This window comes from Sminthopsis crassicaudata, chromosome 4, assembly GCF_048593235.1.
Source record: "Sminthopsis crassicaudata isolate SCR6 chromosome 4, ASM4859323v1, whole genome shotgun sequence".
NCBI lineage: Eukaryota > Metazoa > Chordata > Mammalia > Dasyuromorphia > Dasyuridae > Sminthopsis > Sminthopsis crassicaudata.
Genome location: NC_133620.1, coordinates 39593570 through 39619811, shown reverse-complemented (window position 1 = coordinate 39619811; position 26242 = coordinate 39593570). Strand labels below are relative to the sequence as shown.

The following is a 26242-nucleotide window of genomic DNA, read 5'->3' as shown; positions in this document are numbered from 1 at the left end:
TAAGAATACTGATGCTAGACTGAACAACTAATGGTCTTCAGAAGTAGAAGGTCTAATTACTAAGACTCTCAAAGCCGAAAAATGACAGAGAAAGCTCCTGCATTGAATCTGCAGGGGCAAAGGATATTCCCCAAATCAAAGAAATCACACATTTGGTTCAAACAAAAAAAATTAATAAGAAATTACTTTGAATGTTCTCCTACTATATACATATGAAAAAATGTGTTCCTTGTATATCCTACTGAGATCTCCCTATTTATCTCATAATTATAAGTTATTAAATAAACAATTTGGTTCTGTGATTTCTTAACTGTTATTCATTTTATTTTCTATAATAAGAATTGTGAAATACCCTGCTTATTATTAAAACTATTAAAGCTTTAAACTGCATTAAGGCTTTGGAGACCCTCTGTGGTTTTGTCTTTCTTTTGCTGTCACTCAGTATTTCCTGTATGAATTTAGCTATTGAATTGTGTGGTGTGTATAAATTGAGAATTATATATTTGTTATTCAGTTGCTTTCTTTCTGAATTTTATTTTGAATTTTATCTTATTAAATGTCACTATTCTTCCTTTTAAAAAATTTCCCAGCTGGCATAATATGTTTTAGATCAGTCTCTTCTTTATAATCTAATTATTTTTTTGCATTGTGCTTCTTATAAATGAAAAAAAAGATAAGGAAAGGAAGGAAAAAAGCAAACAAGGAAAGAAGGCAGGGAGGGATAGAGGGAAGGGAAGGGAGAGAGGGAGGAAGAGAGGAAGGAAGGGAGGGAAGAAGGGAGGGAAGAACAGAGGGAGGAAGGAAGGAAGGAAGGAAGGAAAGAAGGAACGGATAGAGATGTGGACAGAGACAGTGAGACACAAAGAGAGACTGAGAGAGAGACAAAGATAGGAAGGGAGGGAGGGTGAAAGAAAGGGATAGAGACAGAAGTTTAAAAACTCATGTTCCAAATAGAAGAAACAGTAGAAACCTCTTAGAGAAGGGAAGAATGTACGTAGGGCTCTGGAGATGGAGAAACAGGACTAGGCTATAATATGAAGGTGCAAAAGCTTAGACTGGTACTCTGTTAATATTTTGAGTTATTCAGATGATTTATACATGACTGGAAGGGATTTTCTCTAGCAACCCCACATTTATTTCCTTCTGGAAGAAGGGGAAAAGTCCAAGTCCTGAAAACTAGAGGTCTATATAGGGTCTTGACTGGGATGCAATGAGCTATTGAAGGATTCAGATCATTTCTTTAGCAACCCTAATTTCATTTACCTTCTGAGGTGAATCCAAGAGGATGACACTAAAAGACCATGTAAGATTCTGATGGGCAGGCAGGACTTAGCAGAGAGGGAGGAGATTTGTATCAATTGTTACCAGGCTATTAAGATGTCTTTGTTTTTTCTGCATTCTGTACTGTATATAAAGGCATCCTGAACCCAATATACATTATTGCCTTGAATGCTTTCATGGAACTTAAGCCCTTTTACCCAAATTCATAGAGACCTAGACAGAAGCTATATTCTGATAGAAAATGCATCAAAGATATCTCATTTTTTGAAAACTCCCAATATCAAATTCAATTGGTATCAATCTAGAGCTTGAGATGCTGATGAAATGTATTTATTACAGATTGTAAAGACTCTATTGTTCCAAGCATATACCATATTTTTTCTTTGACTCTAATCTCCATTTAGTGTCATGCTTTGTTTATATATTTATATATTTTTTCTATAAAACTAGATTCCATTTTAAGTTATACCTTTTATTTAGACCACTAGAGTCATATGAAGGAGCTAAAGCAAGAGAACTCGGGATGGCATAGAAGTTATGAGACTTTGAACAAGTAGCTTTTATCTCCAAGGATGTCATTTTCATCTGAAAGGCGGAGTTGGATCAAATGGCCAGTGAGGTTCCTTTCATCTCTCAGTTTAAAACCTATGCTAAATGGATGGATGCTAGATGGAAAATGGATGGAAAATGCCATCTGTATCCAAAGATGCAACTATGGAGACTGAATATAGATTAAATAAAAATATTTTCACCATTTTTGTTTGTTTTTTTCTTTCTTGTGTTTTTTTTTCTTTTTGATCTGACTTTTCTTGCACATGACAAATAGGGAAATATGTGTAAAAGAATTGCACATATTTAACCTCTATCAGATTACTTGATGTTTTGGGGATGGGAGAGGTAAGGAAGTAAGAGAAAAAAATTGGAACACAAAATCTTACAAAAATGAATGTTGAAAACTATTTTATGTGTATTTAGAAAAACAAAATATTATGGAAAATAAAATAAAATCTGTCCTAAGAAGTAATACTAAAAAGGCACTCTGAAACAAAATAAAGCCATATAATGATAAGGATGGGGAAGGTGCAGTTTGAAAATTAATTAAAAACCAAACTTTGTTCTAGCTATTTTACAAGGTAGAAAACAACAAGCCCTTAAGAACAAGCTAACAATACCAGACGTCCTAAAATGGCAGCCTATCAGTCTTTGGGGGCCAATGATCATTTACTCTGCCCTTTTGAAGGGCAATGTCCCCCACAAGCTACATAATTACCCCATCTGGTTCTGATCCACAAAAAACAAGTTGAGCCCAGCTCATACTCACAGTCAGGGTGAAATCATAACAGTCAGGGAGCTCATGGTGACGGACAGTCTGAAGATTGATGGCCTTTAGTTTAAACCGCAGCTCTATAGTCAGGAGCCTGGAAGGCATGATGGATTACTTTAAATGAGTGGAAACTCAGTCTACCAAAGAGAGAGGGAATTGGATTGGTCCTCCTCACCTGTGGAAGTCCAGAGTGAAGTTGAGTTTCATTTCTTCTGATGTTCCTATATCAAAGGGCTGCATAGGATCTACATAAAAACAATCTGACGTGAAAGAACAAAGAGAGAAAATATTACTAGTAGCCAATGAACTGTTAATGAAATGATCTAGCATGCATGAAGTGCTTGGTATTAATTGTTATTTTCAAACATTTTTGAGTCATGTCTGACTTTTTGTGACCTCATTTTGAGTTTCCTTGGAAGAGATTTACTAATTTTTGGTTTTCTAGACAGACATTTGCCGGTTTCCTTCTCCAACCAACCCATTTTACAGATGAGGAAGTAAAACAAAGAAGGTTAAGTAAATGTCCAGGGTCACACAGCTACTAAGTATCTGAGGCTGGATTTGAACTCATGAAGACAAGTTATCCTGATTCCAAGCCCACTGCTTTATTCACTATACTACCTGCCTACTTAATATTTTAAAATATATTATTATTATTCATAATGACCAAAATCACCTTGGGTTTTAATTTATTTGTTTATATAGGTATATATCTCTCCTGCCTCCATTCCACTAAATGTAAGTTTTTTGAGGGCAGTATTTTTTTATTTTTGCCTTGTATTTCCAACACCTAACACAGAGCCTAGCACATAGTGCTGATTAAATGCTGGAAAACTGAATGTTTAAGAAACACAAACCTAAAAATCTCAACCTCTTGAACATTTATAAAAATACAGCTAAATCTAGACAAATACAAAGTGACTCAATATTTAACATCTTAAATTCTTATTTCTTGTCCTGAAAAAAGAAAAAAAAAAAGAAATTCAGAGAAAAGCTGCTTCGATTTTCTACCTGATCACAGGTAAAACTTGGGCACTACAGAAAGAATAGCTTGTCTATTTTATTATTCTCAAATAGAGAGTATGATTTTTTACCTGACAAAGTGAACACACCTGTCTAGGAAACAAATTCAAATGCAAAGTAATTTGGAAAGGACACCAAGAGGGGATTTGTTAAGTAGCTCATTAAAAGATCTTCCCTCTTTTGATGTTTTTTTGTTGAGAATTTGTTCATAACTAACCACTCAGGAGAGTTCGATGTGGAGGCAAATTAAGGATGATGCTAAAGATGGGACTTTTCTCTAATTTCTTGCCACAAATGAAGGAGCTAAAAACTAATGCTGAAGACAAAGCTTAGTTAATTGATGACAGAATCCTCATTCTTGAATTCTGAATCTTCCTTTGCCATTAAACTTTTAATGAGGCTTCGAATGAACCAAAATTGAATATTCATCTGAATATATTAGGAGAAACACTCCAGGGTAGATGCCTTTGGAATCACCCATAGAGATTCCAGATACTGTGTATCTATTTAACCATACAGACTTGTTTTGCATGACTCTACATGTATAATCTCTATCAAGTTGCTTGCCCCCCCAAGGAGAGGGAGGGAAAGAATATGGAACTCAAAAATGTTTTTTAAGTGAGTGTTTAAAATTTTTGTTTACATATAATTGGGAAAAATGAAAATAAAATTAAATATGAAAAAATACACTTGTCTTACCAAAATAAAGTACTAATCTTATCATCTGTGTGTGTAGTTTAAAAAAAATATTACTTTTTGCTCTGTAATTCCATTGGTACAGGCAATTCCTGGTGAAGAAATACCTACCACTATTGAGAAGCAAATATTTACAACTGATGGTTGTAAAGAGGTACCTTGGACAATAAGAAACTAATGACTTGCTCAGTCACATAACCAGTATGTGGTAGGACTAGAACCCAGATCTCCTTATTCCTGTGGCTAACTTTCTACTATTCTATGCTTCTTTTCCCTCTCTTATTTTTCAGGCCAACTTCTCCAGATTATAATTTGTGAAAGTTCCCTTCTTAATCTTAAGTGTAGAATTCAACATTTATCCCTAGTGAATGACATCTTAGATTTGCCCATTATTCTGACCTATTGGTAGAATTCTGGATCCATCATATTACATGATTTGAGTTTTCTACAAACCTTATTACCATGGAAGCTATGTCTGCAACCAAGCCACTGGCAAAACAAATAAACAAATAAATAGATAAGTAAATAAATAAAGATGTATAGATAAATAAACCATCTCTACATAGAAAATCTAATAGAACCAACATATTGTCTCAGTTCCTCAGGCAATAAACATTATAAAGCACCTGCTAAGTATTCAGGATATGCCATACTAGGGATTCAAATATGGGGACTTATGTGTAAATTACCCTATTTTCTGTCTAAAATACACTTAATTTTTTTAGAGAAAGATTATACTGGTTTATGAAGTTATGCTTCAAAAATTACAAATAACAAAAAAAGAGATTAGGACTGGGGAAGGACAAAAGTTATCTCAATATGCAAAAAAAAGGGGGGAAATTAAGTAAATTTGATTTCTACTCTGGAAAATTCTAAGATGTAGCATTAAAGTTGGTTAGTGAGCGCCTCAAAAGTAAGCTGTGATCATTAAGAAACAGGGGGACTTCAGCAAGTACGGATCATGTCAGACTTTTTTTTTTCCTGTCGACAAGATTATCAGATTATTAGCAGTTTAGCCAGGGCCACCAGGTGGCACCCTAGTGTGTAGAGCACCAAGTCTGGAGTCCAGAAGTGAAAAGTGGCTTCAGACATCTATTACTAGCTCTGTGAACCTTGGAAAATTGACCTCAGCTGCTTCATCTTGAAAATCAGTCAGAGAAAGAAATGGCAAAGTACTTTGGTACTAAAACCCTAACTGGGGTCACAGAATCAGAAGTGACTAAAAATGACTGATAATCAGTAAGATTTTAGTTGAGGTTTTGATAATCTCTCATGCTATTCTTGAGGAAAAGATGGGTTAGTATTGACAAGGCAACAGTATACATTTAGGAGGGGTTGGAATTGTCTACAATTCAATATCAACTTGGTAGATATCAAATAATAGTTGGAATACTTCAATATCAACTTGGAAGGAGATTTCCAGTGAAGTTCCCCCAAAATCTTTGCTTGATTCTCTATTTGGTTAACATTTTTATCAGTAACTTGAATAAAGGCATGAAAGAACTAGGGAGGATCACTAAAAGAATAGATATACTTCAATATCAAGTTAGAAAAAGATTTCCAGTGAAATTCCCCAAAGATCTCTACTTGATTCTTTCTTTGGTTAATTTTTATCAATAACTTGAATAAAGGCATGAAAGCATTCTTATCAAATTTTTAGATGATCTAAAGCTAGGAAGAAGAACTTATAGAATAGATAATAGAATCAGAACCCAAAATACATCTTTGCAGGTTATAAGATAACAAACAATGTCAAATTTAATGAGGATGAATGTAAATCCATTCATTTGGATACAAAAGATTTAACTTTCGGAGGATAAAATGAGCGAGATATGACTTAGCTGACATTTTTTCTGAAAAAATCTGGGAATCTTAGAGGACTGTAAACTTAAAGTGAGTCAATAATGAGATACAGCAGTCAAGAAATAGTCTTGTAGTGAATTAAAAAAGAAAACATGGGGCATGATAGCCCTGGTGGGCTGTATCCTAGCTAGAACATATATGGAATATCATGTTCAGTTCTAAGCACCTCATTTTAAAGAAAAACACAAATAAGCTGGAAAATATCCAAAGGACAGCAACCTGCTGCCTTCAAAATTGCTCCTGTTTCTCCTAACAATAAAAATAACTCCTCATTTGATCCTACCCCACTCTCTAGTTACTGTCCCATATCAGTCTTCCCCTTTTTGGTCAAATTCCTTGAAAAAGCCATCAATTTCTTCTCTACTTACTGGGTTTCTGAATCCTGTACAATCTGACTTCCATCATTCAACGAACCAGCTTTCTCCAAATTTACCTCTAAGAAATGTTGCCAGATCTAATGGATTTTTTTCAATTCTTATCCTTCTTAAACTTTCTGTAACACCTGATCCTGATGATCATCCTCCCTTCCTGGAAACTCTCTCATCTAGGTTTTCAAGATACTGTTTTCTCCTAATTTGTTCCCCCATGATTGCTTTTTCTCAGTCTCCTTTGTTGACTGTTTATCTACATGATATCCACGGATGACTTCTAGTTTATATTATATGACTGACTGAAGCATTTAGGGTGGTTTACTCTGGAGATGAGAAGGCTAGTGGGTAACATGATATGTGTCTTCAAGTTCACTTAAAGGACAATCATCAGAAAGAGAATGCACTTGGTCTGCTCATCCCTAGAGGTGGAACATGAGGGAGAAAATGGGCAATGGATAGAAGGCAAATTCAAGTATAATGTTAGGTTTCCCTTTTACCAGATAATCTTCAGGAAAAGGCTTGAAAGCCATTCATCAGATATATTTTAGAGGGGATTCTCGATCAAGCACAGATTGGATGAGAAGACCACTAAGATCCTATCATTTTTAAAATCCAATATAAAACTTGAAAAAAATTAATGTCGGCTTATGGGAAATGGTCACCAGTTTCAATTTCTGGGTCAATATCAAAGGTGTCGTTTCCAGGATAGATGCTGCCTCGCCTGTAGAACTGTTGACAGATTGCCATGGTGGATTGTTTAGCTCCCCTGTTTTCATAGGCGTGATTTCCAACCGAAATGTTTTGGAGCTGTACATACTAGAACCAAAAAGAAAAAGGAAAGATGAAAGATTTGAGGTAAGTTACAACAACAACAAAAAAGACCATGAGTTAACTAATCCAGGCTTTTATCCCTCTACCATAATAACCCTTGGACATTTTCTCACTGATAAATTACTGGACTAGACTAAACCAGGAGTCAAATTGGTGAAGTCTGAATTGTGATCTAGAGCTAGAAGAGTAGCAAAAGGAACTACGCTATAATAAGGAGGAATAGACCTGGGCTTCTGCTATTGCAGCAATGAGTTATTCAGACAGGGGAAGGTCTGATGGGAAAGTGGTTATCCTTCCAGAAACTTGAATTTTGTTTCCTTCCCAAAGGGAGTCTAGAATGGTGCTTTGAATCTGTTCATCTCTACAGCAATCTGTCAGAAGGGAAAGCACAATATGGACTCTCTAGACAAGAATCATGATTGTTTAGGGAGTGTGAATCATTGATTTATCTTCTGCATATTCTGTGACATGAAATAAAAGTTGTCCTATTAAATATGCCTTTTTTAACTGGAGTGTATAGGAGCTGGGTATCCTTTACCATCTATGGATATTTACATATAAAGTACATCCCTGCCATATTCTGAGATTTCTCAGAGGTAGGAACAAAAATCAAGTAAAAAGATGGTTATTCTCCTTCATGCTTAACGAAGATCAAAATGACATTACTGTTGGGGTCAAGGTGCAATGTATCTGACTGTGGCTGGTCGGACCAATATGAGCTCAAAAGGCTGCGCCACAGGTTGGGTACAAATAGCCCATGTGAACATTCAGAGTGGAGATGTCTCTCAATTTGCACATCTCACATTTCTACTGCAATTCTGCTTCACTTATAGAGTACAACACCTTGTTTGATGCAGGTATACCATACTGAATGATCCTGTGCCAGTGTCTTCCATTTCTTACAACTACTCCAAAGTTCTTCAAAGAAACCCTGAAATTATACTTGTATTGCTTCTTCTGACCTTCATGTAAGCATTTGCCTTATGTAAGTTCTCTATAAAACAGTCTTATAGACAAATGTATGTTTGGCATTCTAGCACTGGCCAGTCCAGTGGAGCTGGGCTCTTTATGGTAGAGTTTGTATGTTTAGCAGTTCAGTCCAAGGAAGGATCTCAGTGTCCAGCACCTTATCTTGCCAAAAGAATCTTCAGAATCTTCCTGAGATAATTCAAATAGATGGGATTCATTTTCCTAGCATGGTGCTGGTATACTGTCCAGATTTCACACACATACAGTATTGAGATCAGCACAAAGCTCTATAGACCTTCAGCTTGTTAGGCAATCTAAAAATTCTTCTCTCACACAAGTTCCTTCACAGCCTCTCCAAACTGAGCTAGCTCTGGCAATGTGCACATCATCATCTATGTGCACATTCCTCTAAGGTGTACTTCCAAAGTAAGTGAATTTATCGTAGCATTCAAAATTTCTCCATTTGCTGTAAATGATGGTTTCACATATGGATAGTGTGGTGCCAGCCGGTGGAGAACCTCTGTTTTCTTGGTGTTGTCAGCTCAAAATGAGCACAAATGGCAAAAAATTGACCCACGCTATGTTGTTCTCAGCCATAGAAACTGCATGGAGTATATAATTATCTGCACACAAAAAGTCACATACCAACCAACTCTCCCTCCACTTTAGTTCTGATTTTCAAGTTAAACAATTATTATTAGGGCAATAGCTGACTTTGATACCATTTTCATACTTGTTAAAGGCATCTGATGACATTGCTAAAAACATCATCAGGAACAAACACACAGTTCTGCTTCACTCCAGTGGTGACTGGAAAAACATGAGGTCATCATCCATTATCCAGAATCATTCAAGCATGACATCATGGAACTGGTATATAATACAGAGCAACCAAATTAACAATATCAAAGGCTTTGGTCAGTGAACTTTGTGTACAGATTTCTATTCTGTTTCTAGAATTTCTCCTGGAGTTGTTATAATGTCAACTCTTCTTGAGCCCTTTCTGAAGCCAGAGTGATGTTCTCAGGTAGATGACCATCTTCCAGGTGAAGGATCAGCCTATTAAAGGGGATTCTGTTAAGAATCTTTCCAACAATGATTAAGAGAGAGACCTCTCTGACTGTCACAGGACAGTCTATTTTCCTTTTCTTTATAGAGATGTATGATGGAAGCATCCTTAAATTTCAGGAGAATAACTTACATATAACCTCAAAGACTTCAGTCAATTTTTGTATGAGCAATGGAAACCTTTACCCCTCCCCCAATACATACGTACCTTGTAAATCTTAACTGGAATAGAATAAGCATTAGGTGCTTTGCTATATGAGAAGAATCTAATGGCATTCAAAACCTCTTCTTCAGTTGGAAGTTTGGCTAGAGAGGAATCAGCTTCAGTCTGAGGTATATGGTCAATGGTTTCAGAATTGATTGATAATGGTCTGTTGAGAACATGGAAGTGTTCAATCCATCTCTCCAGGATCATGTCCTTATTACTCATCAATGTGATTCCATCAGTGCTGAGTAATTGAGATGCACCACAGGTCTTTGGCCCTTAGAATGTTAGATAGCATTCAAGGTATCATGTAAGTACTTTGGATTATTACTATCAGCATAAAACTGAATTTCATCTACCTTCTTACTGAACCAAGAATGCTACATTTCTCTAAGCTTTTGCTTGCACTTTACTTTTGATGGAGTCAAACACAATACTAGGCACAGTATCCTCCTGGTAAACCTTGTGGAGTTCTTGTTTTTAATTTAGCAGCTTCTGAATCCCTCCATCATTTTTGTTAAGCCAATTTTGATGTTTATGAGTGTTCTGGCCTAAATGAGTAAATGTAGTGCTGCACACCAAATCTCTGAAAGCTGCTCATTCCTTTTCTGCTCCACTGTTAGCAAAAGTATATTGGCTCATTCTCTCTAAGTCAGCAACAAACTGTTTACCCATGGAGAAGCAATCTAATCCACTGATAGTAAGAATTCTGGTAGCTGTGTTGTCTTGAGGGCACTCCTTCTGCTGAATGTAACTATTTAGCTTAGAGAGGCTAAGTCTATGATTGGTCCAGCATTTTGTGCCATTTATCACCTACATCACTCTCACATCCTATCTTCCTCTTCTTCTTACAATGACATAGTTGATTAAATGTCAATGTTTGCTTCAAAGATGCATCCACAAAGTTTTATTGCTTTTAGGCAAATAGAAGACAGTGTTAGTGGTGAGAAGGTCAAGGGATGCTCAAGTCTTCAGTAGTAAGTGATCGTTGCTATTGCTGTTTCTGACTCCATTCCTCCCAAAGACTCCCTGACATGTGTATCAGTCTGTGTCCATTCTGGCATTAAAGTAACTTAGAACTACAAGCTTGTCCTCTTTCAGCACATTGATAACAAGGGTTTCCAGGTTGTCATAAAATTTTTCTTTGACCTCATCAGGGTTTGTCATGGTGGGGGCATAAGCACTGATAATGATGGAACTTTTCTGCAAGTGGCAATTGCATTATTATTAGCCTATTGTTCACTTCTTTGAGGAGTCATACAAATTTCTTGACTAATTAATTTTGATTACAAAACCTACATCAGCTTCTTATACTCCCTTTCATTGTAGCTACTCCAGAAAATCCAGAACTCATTTGCCAGCCTTAATTCACTTAATTTACTGTTATTTGAATGTGATATTTGATGAGTTCTGGCTCAACAAGAGCTGTTTCATTTCCACAAGCAGGTGTACATCTCCTGTACTATTGATGAGTGGAATCATCTTTGGAAAAAATTTTGTACATTTCTTTGTGTTTGGACACAGGCAGGATCCCTGAATGTCAAGATAAGCAGGACAGAGTTAGGCTGGGTGAAGCAGATAATTTCTAGGGCACCTTTTCTAGTCCCTTCCTCACACCAAGAGGGGTGTCCTTTAAAAAGACACCCACAGGGCTGCTGAAACCAACAGCTGCTTCAGTCAAGTGAGAAGATGATTCTATGGCCTGAGCTGCTTGTGTGCAGGATTGTGAGCCTAAGGGATTGGGAGAAGGATGAGGTGCCTTTTTCAGAAACACACTTTTTTATACCACTTTTCCTCCTGGTTTTAGTTCATTTCTCTCAGTCACTGCTCATGTTTCTTATCATTTCTTTTCAAGACAAATTAGGAAAGAAGAGGTATATGTACAGATATAGTGATAATGTACAGAATTTCAAATAATTTATAAAGTACTAGAAGAGACTTCATTTATTGTCCTAGTCAAAATCTAATCCAAAGGTTGTATGTTTCAGATAAAAACGAATGAATGATTCCCTCAATTATTGATCTGAGAAGTCAGTTTCAATTGGGACCAACACAGTAAGATCCATGTTGAGAAGTATCATTTTGGTGGTTTTGAGCAAAATTTGTTAATATATTCAAAAACATTCAATATTTGCCAGACTAAGCAAAGCTAGGCTAAGTACCTAGGACAGAGCACAGTTTAAGCATATCTGCAATACAACATAATATCAAAATGTGAAATTGGATAAGAGCATTAAGTTAGCCTCTAACTTCAGTTCAAAACATCAAGAATAGCTGCTTGAATTTTTCATTGAGTATGGGTAGAAATCATTATTAATGAACAATGATTTGAGGAGAACTAGGGCTCCCCCTTTTTCAAAAGTTCCCCTCTTTTCAAAAATGAAGTATCTAAAGCACATTGTTGATAATGAGATTGGGTTAAAATTTTTTTTTACAATCTTTCTATCTTAAAGTAGTAAAATATTACTACTTTATACCTTTAAGAAGATAATTCTGAGAAGAAGCCCATAGGCTTTATCAAGGCTGACAAAAAGCTCCACAATACCAAAAAAATAAAGAACCGTGCACTGAGATATAAACAATATTCTCATCTCCTTGAAGGGTAGAAGCTCAAAACTCTGGAAAAATTTCTTGACACATATTGATATGGGCCTTTTTCTGTAAGATCTAAGTTCCTTTGACTATCCACAAGTATTCAGACTTGTTTTCTTTTTTACTTTGCAAAAAAGTGGTGCTGGGGGAAAAGCATCCAAGATGGTACCAAAAAGGCCCTTGCCTTCATTGGCAGCTTGACATCTTAAGTCCAAGTAGATTAACTCTAATCAACTATGGACTGTTACTGCAGTGACTTATTGATGACCATCTGTGAAAGTTTCTAAATCTGTACTGCAGCACTAACTCCAGGTGGGGCCAATCTGGCTTCAAGAACACTTTCAGGGTGACTGAGAAAGTAAATCATTAATTTGGAAGCTTTGGGAGAAGTGGTACCATGAAATAGCATGGATCCCAAGATGTGCTCATGGTGCCTAATTCAGCTTTCAATTACAGACCATATGAAAAGCCAACTACTGGGCTGTGCTTGGCATTTAGCTTTAATGTCTTGGGGTAAAATTATTTATAAGATCATAGCTTTAAAGCTGAAGGTATCTTAGAGGTCAATTCATCTAATTCTTACATTTTACATCACTTAGCATAGTCCTAGAACTTAGGAGCTAATTAATACAGATTGGTTGGTTGATTGATTGTTTGGTTAACACAGATATGGGAATTGAGTCCCAGAGATCAAGGTCATAGTTAGGGGTACATAGTGAAAAAGAAGGAGAGCTAAGATGTGAACCTAAGTTCCCTGATTCCAAATGTAGCAAGTTTCAATGATACCATCACAAAGCTCTCTTTTCAGACCTTCGTGTATGAGCATCATAAATAATAATGACAATAGGGAGGAAATATGGCATTATGGTTAAAGAGCTGGTCTTGGGAGCAGGCTGCCCTGGGCCATTTTACAACCTATTGGTTGTGTAACCCCAGGCAAGTCACTTAGCCAGAACTCTGATAAACATAATGACCAATCACAATTCTAGAAGATCAATAATGAAAATTGTTACTCAGCTCCTAAGAGAAGTGATGAACTCAGTTTACAGAGTGAGATCTAATTTTTTTTTTTTTTTTTTACCATGGCCAATGTGGGGATTTGTTTTGATTGACTATGGATATTTATTATAAGAGGTTTTTTGGATTTTCCCCCAGTGGGTAAGATGTGAGAACAAAAGACACTAGATTTTTGTTCACTGAAAAAAAATTAAATTTTTTTAAATAGTGGAAAATTAAAAAAAAAAAAAGATAAGACATAGACTTGCACTGGTACAGTCTCCTTCCCAATATTTTTCTATGTCAAATAAAATTGTAGGTTCAGGTAGAAACTAAGCAATTAAAAATCAATAATTATTTCTAAATTGGCATTTTTATGAGACTTTAAGATTTACAAGCTGCATTATTTCATTTGACCTTAACAACTAGCCTGTGCAGGAAGTACTAGAATTATCATTCTTTCTATCTCACAGATAAAATGAGAAGGTAAGAGAATGTCTGACTCTTCCTCTTTCAGTGTTTAGTCCTATCAATTAATCAATAAACTTTATTCAATGCCTATTATGTGCCAAGCATTTAATCCCATGATCATAAAATTATATAGCCCTTGAGCCAGAAGGAATATTGAAGGCTATCTAATCCAACCTCCTAATTTTTCTTTTGAGGAAACTGAGACCCAAACAGGAAGAGTCTTGCCAAGGTCACATGTACAGTCTGTACCAGAAGAAGGATTCATACTCAGGTCCCCGACTCCAAATACAATACTTTCCCCCCAGTATTTCATGTGCTATTCTGTTATCAGAAGATCCCAAAGAAATCCCAGATATCTTAAAACAATGAAGTAGACAAAGTAGGCAATAACAGCTCTAAGCTGAGATGGCAATTCTACAACTGAAAGAAAACTTTCCAGACCACTTCCCCCCAAGATCATGCTCATCCACTGACCTGTTGAATAGCAAAGAAAATCTGGTCGTAGACATCCATTTGTGTGTACACAGCATAAGTATCGTCCATTCGGTCTGTGTACCCTTTCAAGAAGAGGTGTTTGAAGGCTACTGTGTTCTCTTCCTTGAAGGCAACGACCATCTGGTTGCTCAGCCCAAAAACAACCAGCTTTTAAAGAAGGAAAACAAACAGGTGCTGTTAAAAGAAGCTTACTGCTTCCAAGGCAACATTCCTACCTAATGGTAGGTACATTGAGGACACAAGGTGACACAATACATAAAGCATCTCACTCAGGAAAACCTGAGTTCAAATCGTAACCTCTTAAGTTAATTTATGTTCTGTCTGCCTTAGTTTCTACATCTGAAAAATGGGAGTAACTATAGCACCTATCTCCCAGAGTTATGAGGACAGAATTAAATAAAAATTGTAGAGTGCTTTGCAAATCTAAAGCATTACATAAATGCTAAATATTTAGTATTGATGAATATGAATGGCAGATTTCCAGGAACAAGGCCTTGCTTGGGTTGAATTCAGGATAACAGACATTCTAACATTTGAGAAGGAGCATGGCCCTGGGTTCGAACCCTGTTTCTGACACTTACCAGTTGGGTAATCATGGGCAAGCCACTTGACCTTTTAGGGCCTCAGACAATCTCTCAGAAATATCTACAGGCTTGTAATCTGAATTTGTATTTTACCAGTGAAATTACAGACCCTAAAATTTTTAAGGGACTTTTTGAGGGAGCTGAATATTTGTTAATGGTGGTTGAGAAGTGGAGTGGGGGGGTAGCACCAGTATACAAAAGTAGCATAAATATAAGGTTTGGGCTATGAAGGGTCTGGTGATTTTATTGGTTAACTATGAACTAATTACACATTAATACAAAATAGAATATCAATCAACACGTATTTGTTGAGCACCTATTATGTGTGGAGACATTCCCTAGAATTTATCAAGCACTTACTATATATTGGGGAATATCCCAAGAGACTGCGGATGTAGACAAAAATGAAACATTTCTGTAAACATCTGTAAATATGTTTACATTCTGTAATGCAAATATATACATAAAATGAGAAACAAAAGGTAATATTTTGGGATAAAGACATTAAAAACTTGAAGGAATCCCAAAAGGTTTCAGGTAAAAAAATATTTGATCTGAGTCTTGAATGAAATAAGGGATTCTAAAAGACAGAGGTGAGGAGGGATGGAGAACAGTCAGCACAAAGACATATTGATGGAAGATGGAACATCATACAGGAATGGCAGACTTCAAAAGGTGTGAAGGGCAGGTGTGTAGAATATAAGCTAAATTCATGCCAGATTGTGAAAGGTTTTAAATGACCAAAAGAGCTTATGTTTGATCCTAGAGGTCATAGGATTATAGTCTTATAACTAGAGAGAACCATTGAGACCATCTAGTTCTACCTCTCACTCTTTAGATGAAGCAATCGGGGGCAGAAAATGTAAGGATGTCCAGAGACACAGAGCAAGTAAGTGTCTAAGGCAGATCTTTCTGACTCTAATTCCAGTGTCCTATACATTATATCACCCTGCTCTCTCCAATAGAGAGCCAATAAAGTTTGTTGATCAGGTAAATGATAGGGTCACTTTAAGGACCTGTGTGGAAGATGGATTGGAAAAAGGGAAGCTTTGAGGCCAGGAGAAGCTATAGTGATAGATTAGGCAAGAAGTGATGAGCATCTGGGTGAAGAGAAGGGAATAGATGCTTCTCACACTGGTGGTAGATTCAACAAAACTTGGAAACTGACTGAATGGGAGGAATGAAGGTGAATAAGAAATCATGGATGACCTCAAAGTTGCAAAGTGGAGTGGACTGGAAGAATGATGGTACTCTCAACAGGAAGAGAAAAATTTGGGAGAAATGATGCATTTTTGGGAAAAGATAATGAGTTCTGTTTTAGACAAGCTGGGTTTGAGATCCCTAATGGGTATCTGGTTCAAAATGTCCAATAAGAAATTGATCATTTTGTATTAGAATTGAGCAGAGAAACTGGGGATGAATAATGAACTGGAGTTATCTGCATAGGAATATTGAACCAATGGCGATTGATAAGGTCAATAAAGGAGAGTTAATAGAGAGAAATAAAAGGAGCCCAGGCTTAGCATATGCCCACAGTTAAGGGGAGGGATCTGACAAAGGAAACTGAGGAGTGCTTTGATAGAAAGGAGGAGAACCTAGAGATATTGTCACAAAAACCTAGAGAGGACAGTGTCCAGAAGAATAAGGTGGTCAGTGATGTCAAAGGTTGCAAAAAGGTTAAAATGAGAACATATCATCAAATTTGGTAATTAAGAGATACTGATAACTTTCAGGGGGGCACCTTCAGTTGAGAGGTGAAGAAGTAGACGCAATGGGTGCAACCAGGTTTTTCTTGGATTTGCTTGAAAAAGAGAGAGAGTTAGATAGATGAAAACTTGCTAGGATAGTTGGGTCCAGTGAGAGCTTTTAAGGATGGAGAAAACTGAGATATGAATAAAATTCAGTGCTGATGTAAATGGTAGACACATAAGCAACGTCATTAACAACACCTGAAAGTGCTTTAAAGTTTACAAAATACTTAGGAAACATAGACAATGAATAGGAGAGGATCATTTTGGTTTTGCAACTTGCCCACGTTGGACTAGGACTTCTGTTTTCAATTTCACTCCGGACTCACCGAAACAAGAACAATACCAGTTGGTTTCTTTCCCAAAAGGGGGCCAGTTACTTGATCCCCAAAGAGATGGTTGAGGTGTTTTGCATTAAGAGAATGGTTTCACTCCATTGCCAGATTGCATTGCTTTCCAGTAAGCTAAGACACTTGCCCCAGCCTTAAAGACATCTGATACAAAGACGTAAATTATGTCTAAACATCTGATCACGTCTATGTTCTTTAATAGCAATAACCCTACCATGAATTCTCTCTGCCTCTTTTAAACTACATTCAGGTCACTTGCCTGATGCTGCTAAAATGCACATAATGCAAGTTTCAAGATGTATTTGCTAAATAACTAACTGCTCTTAGTTTTTCTTGTAAACACCCTGGGAAGAACAGGGGAATTAAATTAATTTCCTGAAATTGGGTCACTTCTTTGAACTTTCAGCTCTAGACTTCTCAGGCTGTTCTTTAATCTACTAAGTAAGACTGCCTAAGAAAAAGGCATGGGTAGAATGGTATTAATTATTAGGAACCATTTTATTTCCCCTAGGACTTCAAGGCATTTACAGGATCAAAGGCCTTACAGCCAATCAATAAACAAGCATTTATGAAGTGTTCTGTACTCAGGACTTGAAATAGAGATACAAACAGAAAGTCCCTGCCCTCGAGAAGCTTACATATTTATATAAAGAATTCAATTTAATGCTGAAAGAGACTTCAGAGATCATGTAGTTCAAAGGTTCTTAACCTGGTGTCAATAAGTTTGTCTTTTTGTTATCTTGATAATATATTTCAGTATCATTGATTTCCTTTGAAATCCTACATATTTCATTGTATGCATTTAAAAATATTATTCTCAGAAGAGGTACACCAGATTCCAAAATGCATTTAAAAGATTAAAAACTGATTTTGATTCACTTTCTCATTTTATCAGTGAGGAGCCTCAGCCCAAGAGCACTGAAGTGACTTAATTGCCTCAAATCACAAAAAAAAAAAAATAATAAATGTCAAGAGGAAGGTTCAAACCCAGACTATCTGACTCCAAAGTTAGTGCTCTCACTTTTGTACATCTTATTCTATGTCAAGTTGAAACATCAGAATCTACAGCGAGCTAAACAGGAAGGATCCCTCTACCAAACTGAATTTTGGTCATCTTAAAATGAAAATACAACAAAAAGGATCCATTTGAGTATGCTTGAAATTAAGGGGCATCAGATATTTCAGGTCTATTTTAAAAATTGTTTGAACAATTGAAAATTGTCAGTTTCAGAAAATTACAATATTTAGGAGTTGGGCTTCCATGGCCATCTACTCCAACCCAGACATGAATGAAACACTCATTAGAACATAGCCAACAAGTAATCACCCAACATCTGATTTAATTGAAGACTTCCAATGGTGGGGACCCACTACTTCTTGATATTATGACACTTTTGGAAAGTTCTTCCAAAGTTTTTACTGATACCAGTTCTTATCTGGCTTTTACACTGCTTTCGTTTCTATCCATTAGAGCCGAGCAGACCAAATACAATCCCTCCATCATATAATAGCCTTTCCAATACTTGAAAGCAGTTATCATGTCTATTTTCTTCCCCTTTCTCTTCCCCTTTTCTTCTATAGGGTTAACCATGCCCACTTCATTCAACAGATCCTCAAATGACATGGACTCAAAATTCTTTAATGTCCTGGTTGCTCCTGGACACTGTCTAGTTTGTTGATGTCCTTTTTAAACTGTGAACCCAAATATGAACTCAATATCTTTTTATCAAGAGAAAAAGGATCAAAAGCCTGATATTATGAGAAAGAGTACTAGATTCTGACTCTGTTCAAATCCTATTTCTATCATGTAGAAACATTAACATGTTTGGTCTCAGCTTCCTAGCTTATAAAATGAGAGCTTAATACTAGATGACCTCCAAGGTTCCTTTCAGCTCATAAACCTATATTTTAAAATTTTAAATTAATACTACTTCTACTTTTTTCCATTGAGAAGCATCCTTTTTGTTTTTCTCTGTTTGCACTTATGTAACTCTATCCCTACCTTATTAAAGAAGAATAAAATACAACTACATCTCCCAATCAATTTTATAAAGAAATTCTACAAAATATTTAGAAGTTCAGAGTAATAAAATCTATTTAAACTGTATGAGTTGGTATCCATCTGAAAATGGATCTAGATAGAATATTTTTAGGTAGCTGTCTTTGTTTATAACATATTCAAAATTATTGGCAATTTGAATGAAGATGTGGATGGCACGCCAATATGGAGGTAATATGGAATTAGGAGGGATGGCTAATAATTTGGATAGAAGAACCAGAATTCTAAAAAATCTCAATAGGCTAGATTGATGGGCCATATTTATGGAAGGAGTTGTCAAGGAACCAGGAAAATCTTCCTATAAAAGATGAGACTGAAGGGGATTCTCACAGAAAGCTAGGAAATACAGGAGAGCATCCCAGGCATGAGACGCAACTAGTGAAAAAGTACAAAAATGGCAGATGGGATATCATGCTTGAGAAATGGCAAGCCGATCCATTGTAGAATGTATGTAAGAGAGTAAAGTCTAAAATGAGAGCAAAAAGCAACACAGCCAAAGATAACATGGTGACTCAAAACCATGCTGGACGAAGATGTTGCAGAGATGTGATATAAAGACAAAAAAGCATCCGTAAATTGCATTTTTTTAGGTCACTAGACTAAATGAACCCAAGTAGTCTGCCTGTGCCACATATTCTCTACAGACACAGGTTGCTAGGAAATTCAACCACATAGGAACAGAAAGGAGAATCCATGATGACTAAGCCTCTCCCTGGGCTTGGGGTAGATTGGTCAGTGACAGTTTCTTCTGCTGATTTGGAAACTTTCAGATACATTTGATTAAAAATGAAAAGAGAAGTATGTTATACCATTAACTGAATTTATAATCAGAGTTCTTGGTTTGGAATACTTCCTTTGCCAATTAATACCCTCTTTTGAGCCTCAATTTCTTCATGGGTCAAATGTGGAAATGGATAATAAGATTCCTTCTAAGGACATTAGAGTTCTAAATCTGACACTCCCCTTCTAAAGTCAATATGTTGCATGAAAACTATATAAATAACAAAAACAAAAATCATGACAAAAATGAAAGCTATGAAAAAAGTAATTTTTCAAAAGTATTTAGGACAATGCTAATAATTGACATTTATAAGGTTTTTAAGGTTTACAAAGCACTTTCTATATATACTATATATATTTATAAAATATATATAAAATATATTTCTATATAATGTATTTCATTTGAAACTCAAAACAAGCCAAGAACAAGATGGATATTACAGATATCATCCTCATTCTCATTGTAGAACTTGCTCCCGAGCTTACCTCTATCATAAGCAATATTTGAACCCAGGTCTTCCTGATTTACCGTCCAGGTCCCTCCATCCACCATCCCAGATGCATCTCAGGAGAATAGGGATTTCTATTGCCCAGATATTCTTTATCTTCATACTATAACATCTGCCCAGTTTATATATGTAAAACTCTGAGTGGTGGCTCATTTTTACAACCCCATCCTTCTGTTAATAACTCATATCATCTCTAAGAGCCTACCTGGATTGTCACCATCGCAATTTTTAAAATCTGTATGACAAGTTTCCATGGTTTTCTACCCCGAGCCCAAAATTTCTCACAAGGGTTCATGAAGAAAAATTTGAGTTTTCTTCTCATCTCATCTTCTAAAAGCAGCTCCTGAGAGATTGATGTGCGTTGCTTAGTATTGTAGCGACTGTCATCCTCTTGAGAGATACAGCTACTTATAACTATTCCCGAATTTTCCATTTCTAGAATGAAAAGTGTTCATTGTGGAAGTCAGGTAGTTTTAAAAAAAGGCAAAAGAAAACCCATCTTCTAGCTTCAACAAGAGGTTTGATTTCTGCAATCAATTACTGTCTTTTCAAAACCTATTTCATACATCTGCACACATCCAATAAGTGATGTCCTCTAATATAAAAGACGTGCTTTTCTAATCTGACTCAGATATTGAACTGAGCACTGGGTTAAATGAATTTTCTCCCTACAAAAAAGTTACTAAATGCAAGGGATATTTCTACTTTAAAAAGCAGCCTTTAGTTACAATGAGGGAATAGCTATGCTCCTAAAAAAGAGTCCCCTCCAGAGGTGTGACCAGGAATTCTGCTACCTGGACAAATTACTTTGGAGGGAGGAGGGCAAAGGGGAAAGAGAAGGAAAGGAAAGAGAATAGTATTTATATAATACTATGTGTCAGGAAGTTGGGTATACTTTTGCAGGGCAATTTCCAAAGAGGAAATGTACGCAGTAATGGACCAGGACCTTTATGGAAATTGAGCCCAGTAAAGGGGCTATCAGGCATAGGAAAGGGATGAAGTGCGTGCCCCAAATGATGGATAGGGCCTTGAGACACAATTCCAGGTGTCTGACCCTAATTATACCTCTAGGTACTCTATAATTTGTCCCTAAAGTGCTGCAGGAAAGAAAAAGCACCCATTTCTCAGTTGCTAATTAAGGCATTTTACTCTTTGTACTTGTTAGGGGCCTTTATTCAAAAAGGCTTGCTAGTGTCAAATGTAAGGCACTATTTAGAGTTCTAAAACTGGGGACTCTTGTTCTGTAGTGGAAATAAATCTCAACTTTAACCTCAGACCTAGTCAATATATCAAGGAGATGGACACTGGTCTGGAAAAGTCCTCCAGTGGGACAGATTGAAACCCATTTATAGCTATAACTTAATGGACATCCATTTAGGAGGTGCCCATGGCTCAAAGACTGATTTGTTCAGGGTCCCATAGTTAGCCTCAGAGGAAAGATATGAATCTGGGCTGAATAACTCCATGTCTGTCACACTTCCAGCTCCAACAAGCTTTCTCTCACCAACACATGGTGTCTGGTGCTTTAAAATCAGAGATTTAACTCTGGAAGATCCCTTATATGGTAGATAGTCCAACCCCCTCATCTTACAGATGAGAACCTGGGACCCAGGGAGATTAAAAGCCCCTTGCATGTTACAGTAGTAAAGAGAAGTAGCATCTCTTCTGAATCTCAATCCACTGCCCCATACTTTGAAGAGTTGCTAGTGGTACCATAGTACATAGAGCTTGAAGTGAGGAAGAGTCACCTTCCTGAGTTTAAATTGGACCTCAGACACTTATTAGGAAAGTGATCCTGGGCAAGTCACTTAACCCCAGTTGCCTCAATTCCCTCATCTGTAAAATGAGCCAGAGAAGGAAATGGCAAACCATTTCAGTGTCTTACCCAAGAAAACACTAAAACAACAAAAAATCTAAAATATTGAATAGAGATTTAGACTCTAAGATTTTATTAATCACCTACCATACCGGGTTTTGGTTAAAGAATGGGACAGTCTTTTCTCCCAAGGAACATAGATTCAAATAGGCATTCTCACCCAGGAAGGTCTGGATTCAAGAGCTGGCTTTATCAAATCCTGGCCTTGTTACCCAAAATAGTAGATCACTTAGCCTTTTAGTGTCCCAAACAATCCCGTGGGACTGTAAATGCCAAATCTTTATTGGCAGAGGAAATTCTTCATTGGCAGCTCCCTAGAGGGATGAGTTGTTATATCTGTCTTCCCTCCCTCCCTCCCTTCCTTCCTTCCTTTCTTCCTTCCTTTCTTTCCTTCCTTCCTTTCTTTCCTTCCTTCTTCCCTTCCTCCCTCCCTTCCTCCCTCCCTTCCTCCCTCCCTTTCTCCCTCCTTTCCTTTCCTTTCCTTTCCTTTCCTTTCCTTTCCTTTCCTTTCCTTTCCTTTCCTTTCCTTTCCTTTCCTTTCCTTTCCTTTCCTTTCCTTTCCTTTCCTTTCCTTTCCTTTCCTTTCCTTTCCTTTCCTTTCCTTTCCTTTCCTTTCCTTTCCTTTCCTTTCTTTCCTTCCTTCCTTCCTTCCTTCCTTCCTTCCTTCCTTCCTTCCTTCCTTCCTTCCTTCCTTCCTTCCTTCCTTCCTTCCGAAAAGGCAACTGGGTTAAGTGACTTGCCCATGATTGCACAACGAAGAAATGTTACATGTCTAAGGCAGATTTGAACTCATATACTCCTGACTTCAGAGCCAATGCTCCATCCACTATGCCATCTAGCTGCCCCTTTGTTCTTGAAGGACATCAGGAAAGTGATGCTGTAGCATGTAAATGTATTGGATTCAATTATGGGAGAGCTGTGCAAAGTCACCAGTCTCACTTTTTCCTCTAGAGCCACTGAGGTCCAATGGCAAGAAAACAAGACTTAATTCAATAAGTGCATATTAAGGGTCTACTATGTGCAAGGCATTGTCCTAAGTCCTGGAAAAGGAAACTGCACAGGAGCATACAAACCTACTGGGAGGTAAACCTTCTAGAAAAGTTAAGTATGACACAAAGTTTAATCTAAGAAGAAACTGAGACAATTAGGTAATGCAATAGATACTGCCTTGCCTCAGACATTAGCTAGCTGTGTGACCTTAAACAAATCACTTCACCTCTGTCTCAGTTTTCTCAGGTGTAAAATGGGGATAATAATGTCTATCTCCCAAGGTTGTTGTGAAGATCAAATGAGATCATATTTATAAGGTACTTGGCAAAGTACCTGGCACATAGTAGGTGTTTAATAATTGTTTGTTTCCACAACACTCTTTCTAAGGTACTGAAAGAGTGGTGATGGGGGGGGAGAAATCAAGAAAGGTTTCCTGAAGTTGATGGCCTCTGACCATTTTATCATCCTTTTAGAATTTCTCTTCCTTTCTCCCTCCTTTTCTAAAAGCTTACCTACAAATCTTAAAGGTGATTCTGTGATGAGCAATTCTGGCCTAAACACGAAATTACATAATGACATTCTTGCTCATTATGCTTAGGGTCACAGATTTCAATTCATGCCCTCTAAACCCCCTACCACACTTTTTAAAAGAAGAAAAAGAAAATTAAGCTTTAGGAAAAAAAACCCTACCACACAGCATGTAACTTTAATCCACAGAAGCGAGGAGAAAATGAGCTAGCCACAATTAATTAATTACATTCAGTTCATCTCATCAGGTTATCCCAGAGGAAAGACACAAAGCACTCTTTACAAAGGCTGAGGACTGAAGACCTGGCCGCAAACATTAGATCTAGCAAGCTGTGAGCCCTTGAAAACCACAAACTCTCTAGATACCTATTAGCTGTGCAAGAGTGCACATGAAGCCTGTCAAACACCCACTCCGAGCAGAACCAGACTTAAGAGATGCTGAGATGGACCGCAAACGGGAGGGGGAGGATGCATTTCAGAGATCAGGTACACTTGAAAACTGCCAAACCAACACACATTACTGGCCGGTGGAATTTCACCTCCAATGTCAGCAGTTTAGTTGAGATGAATAAAGACCAAAGTGGACACAATCACAATCACTTGTTTCCCATATACAGCTTTTATAAACAGTAGAAGTCACATACCAGAGCACTGGGGTCCAAGGTCACTCTTTATCTAGCTCTTTTGCAAAAGCACTGGTCTCACTTAACCAGCAATATAACTCTGGCTTCTTCTTCTTCTTCTTTTTTTTTTTCCCAAATAACCAGACTAACTTAACTAAAAATATTCCAAAGCAAGCCAACTAAGGCTAAACGAGCAGAAATTTTGTAAAATTATAGCCAAAAATTTAAAAAACAAAACAAAAACAAACCTACTTTATTCATTTTAAAAGCCAATCCACTGAAGTCAAAAGTAGGTTTTCCTTGAAGTTTTTCAGAGACCTCAGAGGATTTCAGGCATGAACCCTGAGAGGACCTTAGATTTAAAGTTGGAAAGATCCTTGGAAGGCAGCCAGTAGTCCAACTCCACATGTTAGTGACACGGACACTGAAATCCAGAAGGTTGTGACAGACTGGCAGGATCACAAAGAAGTAAGTGAAGGAAGCAAGATCTGAATGGGGTCCTCTGACTCAGGGGTCGATCATCTTTGCACGGAATTTAAGTTGCCTTGAAGACAGGTAAGGTTGGCCAGGTTAAGGGGATTTGCCCAATGACACCCAATTATGGTAGCCATCCATATTGGGAACTAGAGGCAGGACTGGAATGAAAAATAAGTATCCATTTGGAATCAGAGGCTCTGCTATTGAACCCCAGCTCTGGTGCTCACTATCTTGAGTGTCTTGACTTTTCTGGTGATGGGCTCTGTCCTTTCTCACCTGCCCTAGCTTTGGGCAAGGCGCCTTCCAAAGTCCTTTCCAGCTTTAAATCTCCAACACTATAGAATTTTGACACTTCCAATCGGGAGATTTTACCATAGCTCCTTTTGTGGGTAGGTAATGACCTTAATCTCCCTAGGTCTCAGTTTTCTCAGTGGCAAAATGAGGGGCTAAAGGGTCTCTGGGGTCTTTTCCAGCTCGGGAACCATGATCTCCGTGAGCCTCAGTTTCCTCATCTGTAAAATGAATCTAGTTGATCTCAGAGGTTTCAACCAGCTATGATCCCATTATCCATAAATGGGGAGGGGGGAGGTAACTGACTCTTCTGGCTCTCAAACTTCCGATCCTACTTCCTGGGCCTCCCCTCCTGGGAATATTATGGCAAGTAATTCCTTCCTCCAGTTTCCCGACAGCTCATCCCAAGTTGACCGATACTTCCTGTGGAGAGAGCGAGACTATCTCTTTCGCTGGAGATGCTGGGGCAAAGAGCAGGCTACAAGGGAAGCTCCAGGAGAGAGGCGATGGGGGAGGGGGGGGTGAAAAGTGGGGGACGCCTCCAGGGAAGACCCTTCCTCTTGCCGCCCCACTTCCCCCTCCCGCCCTGCTCCCGGCCCCCTGAGGGTCCTCTCCTCTGGCTCCGGCCCAAGCGAGCACACAGCTGCCGCCCGGACCTTAGCCCCTCGCTCACCTTTCCGAGGCAGGCGCTCAGAAGCCCCAGAGAAAAGTTGCATTTCCCATGCCGGGCCAGTCCCGGTCCCGGTCCTTTCCATTGCGCTCCCGGCCTGGTGGCCCTGACCCGGTTATTACTTATTAAACAGCAGCCTCGGCTCTCTGCCCGCGCACCTGCCCCGGCCCCAAGCGGGCGGGCAGAGTTCCCGCAACACCTGCCGCGGGCGGCGGCCCCGCAGCGGCTTACCTGCAGCCGGGGCTGGCAGAGCGGGCGGCGATCCACCGTGGCCCCTGCGCACCGCGACGTCTAGCTGGGGCCTGCCATGCCCCAGGGGCACAGCCCCTCTGGCCGGCGCGGGCCGCCGAGGGCCTGGGAATACCCTCCGCGGGCAGGGACTGTGGCGAAGGAGGCTGCCCAGCTGGGGACCGAGCAGCGGGCTTCTCCCAGGCCCGACGGGAGCCCCGACGGAGCCGGCCTGCTCGGGCTTCTGTTCTGCTGCCCCGGGACGGCGGGCTGCTGCGGGTGAGGCTCAGGGTCACGCAGGGGGAGCCGTGACTGCAGCCTCCCCACCCCATCCCTGAGCACTC

The 26242-nt window shown here is 38.3% G+C and overlaps 1 protein-coding gene across 5 annotated transcripts in view; it reads right to left on the bottom strand.

The window, feature by feature from the left end:
* MCOLN3 (mucolipin TRP cation channel 3) overlaps positions 1-26242 on the bottom strand; it is a 41841-nt gene extending 15599 nt beyond the window's left edge. For 2 of the 5 annotated variants that reach the window (XM_074266354.1, XM_074266355.1), the window contains exons 1-6: positions 25902-26242; positions 20421-20650; positions 14165-14332; positions 7221-7374; positions 2781-2865; positions 2603-2699 (exon numbers count right to left, since the gene is read on the bottom strand). In XM_074266354.1, the coding sequence (XP_074122455.1) occupies positions 2603-2699; positions 2781-2865; positions 7221-7374; positions 14165-14332; positions 20421-20648 (732 nt within the window). In that variant the 5' untranslated portion in view covers positions 20649-20650; positions 25902-26242. Of the gene's footprint in view, positions 1-2602; positions 2700-2780; positions 2866-7220; positions 7375-14164; positions 14333-20420; positions 20651-25673; positions 25792-25901 lie in introns of those variants that run through there. The other 3 variants (XM_074266352.1, XM_074266353.1, XM_074266356.1) reach the window with 3 other exon arrangements.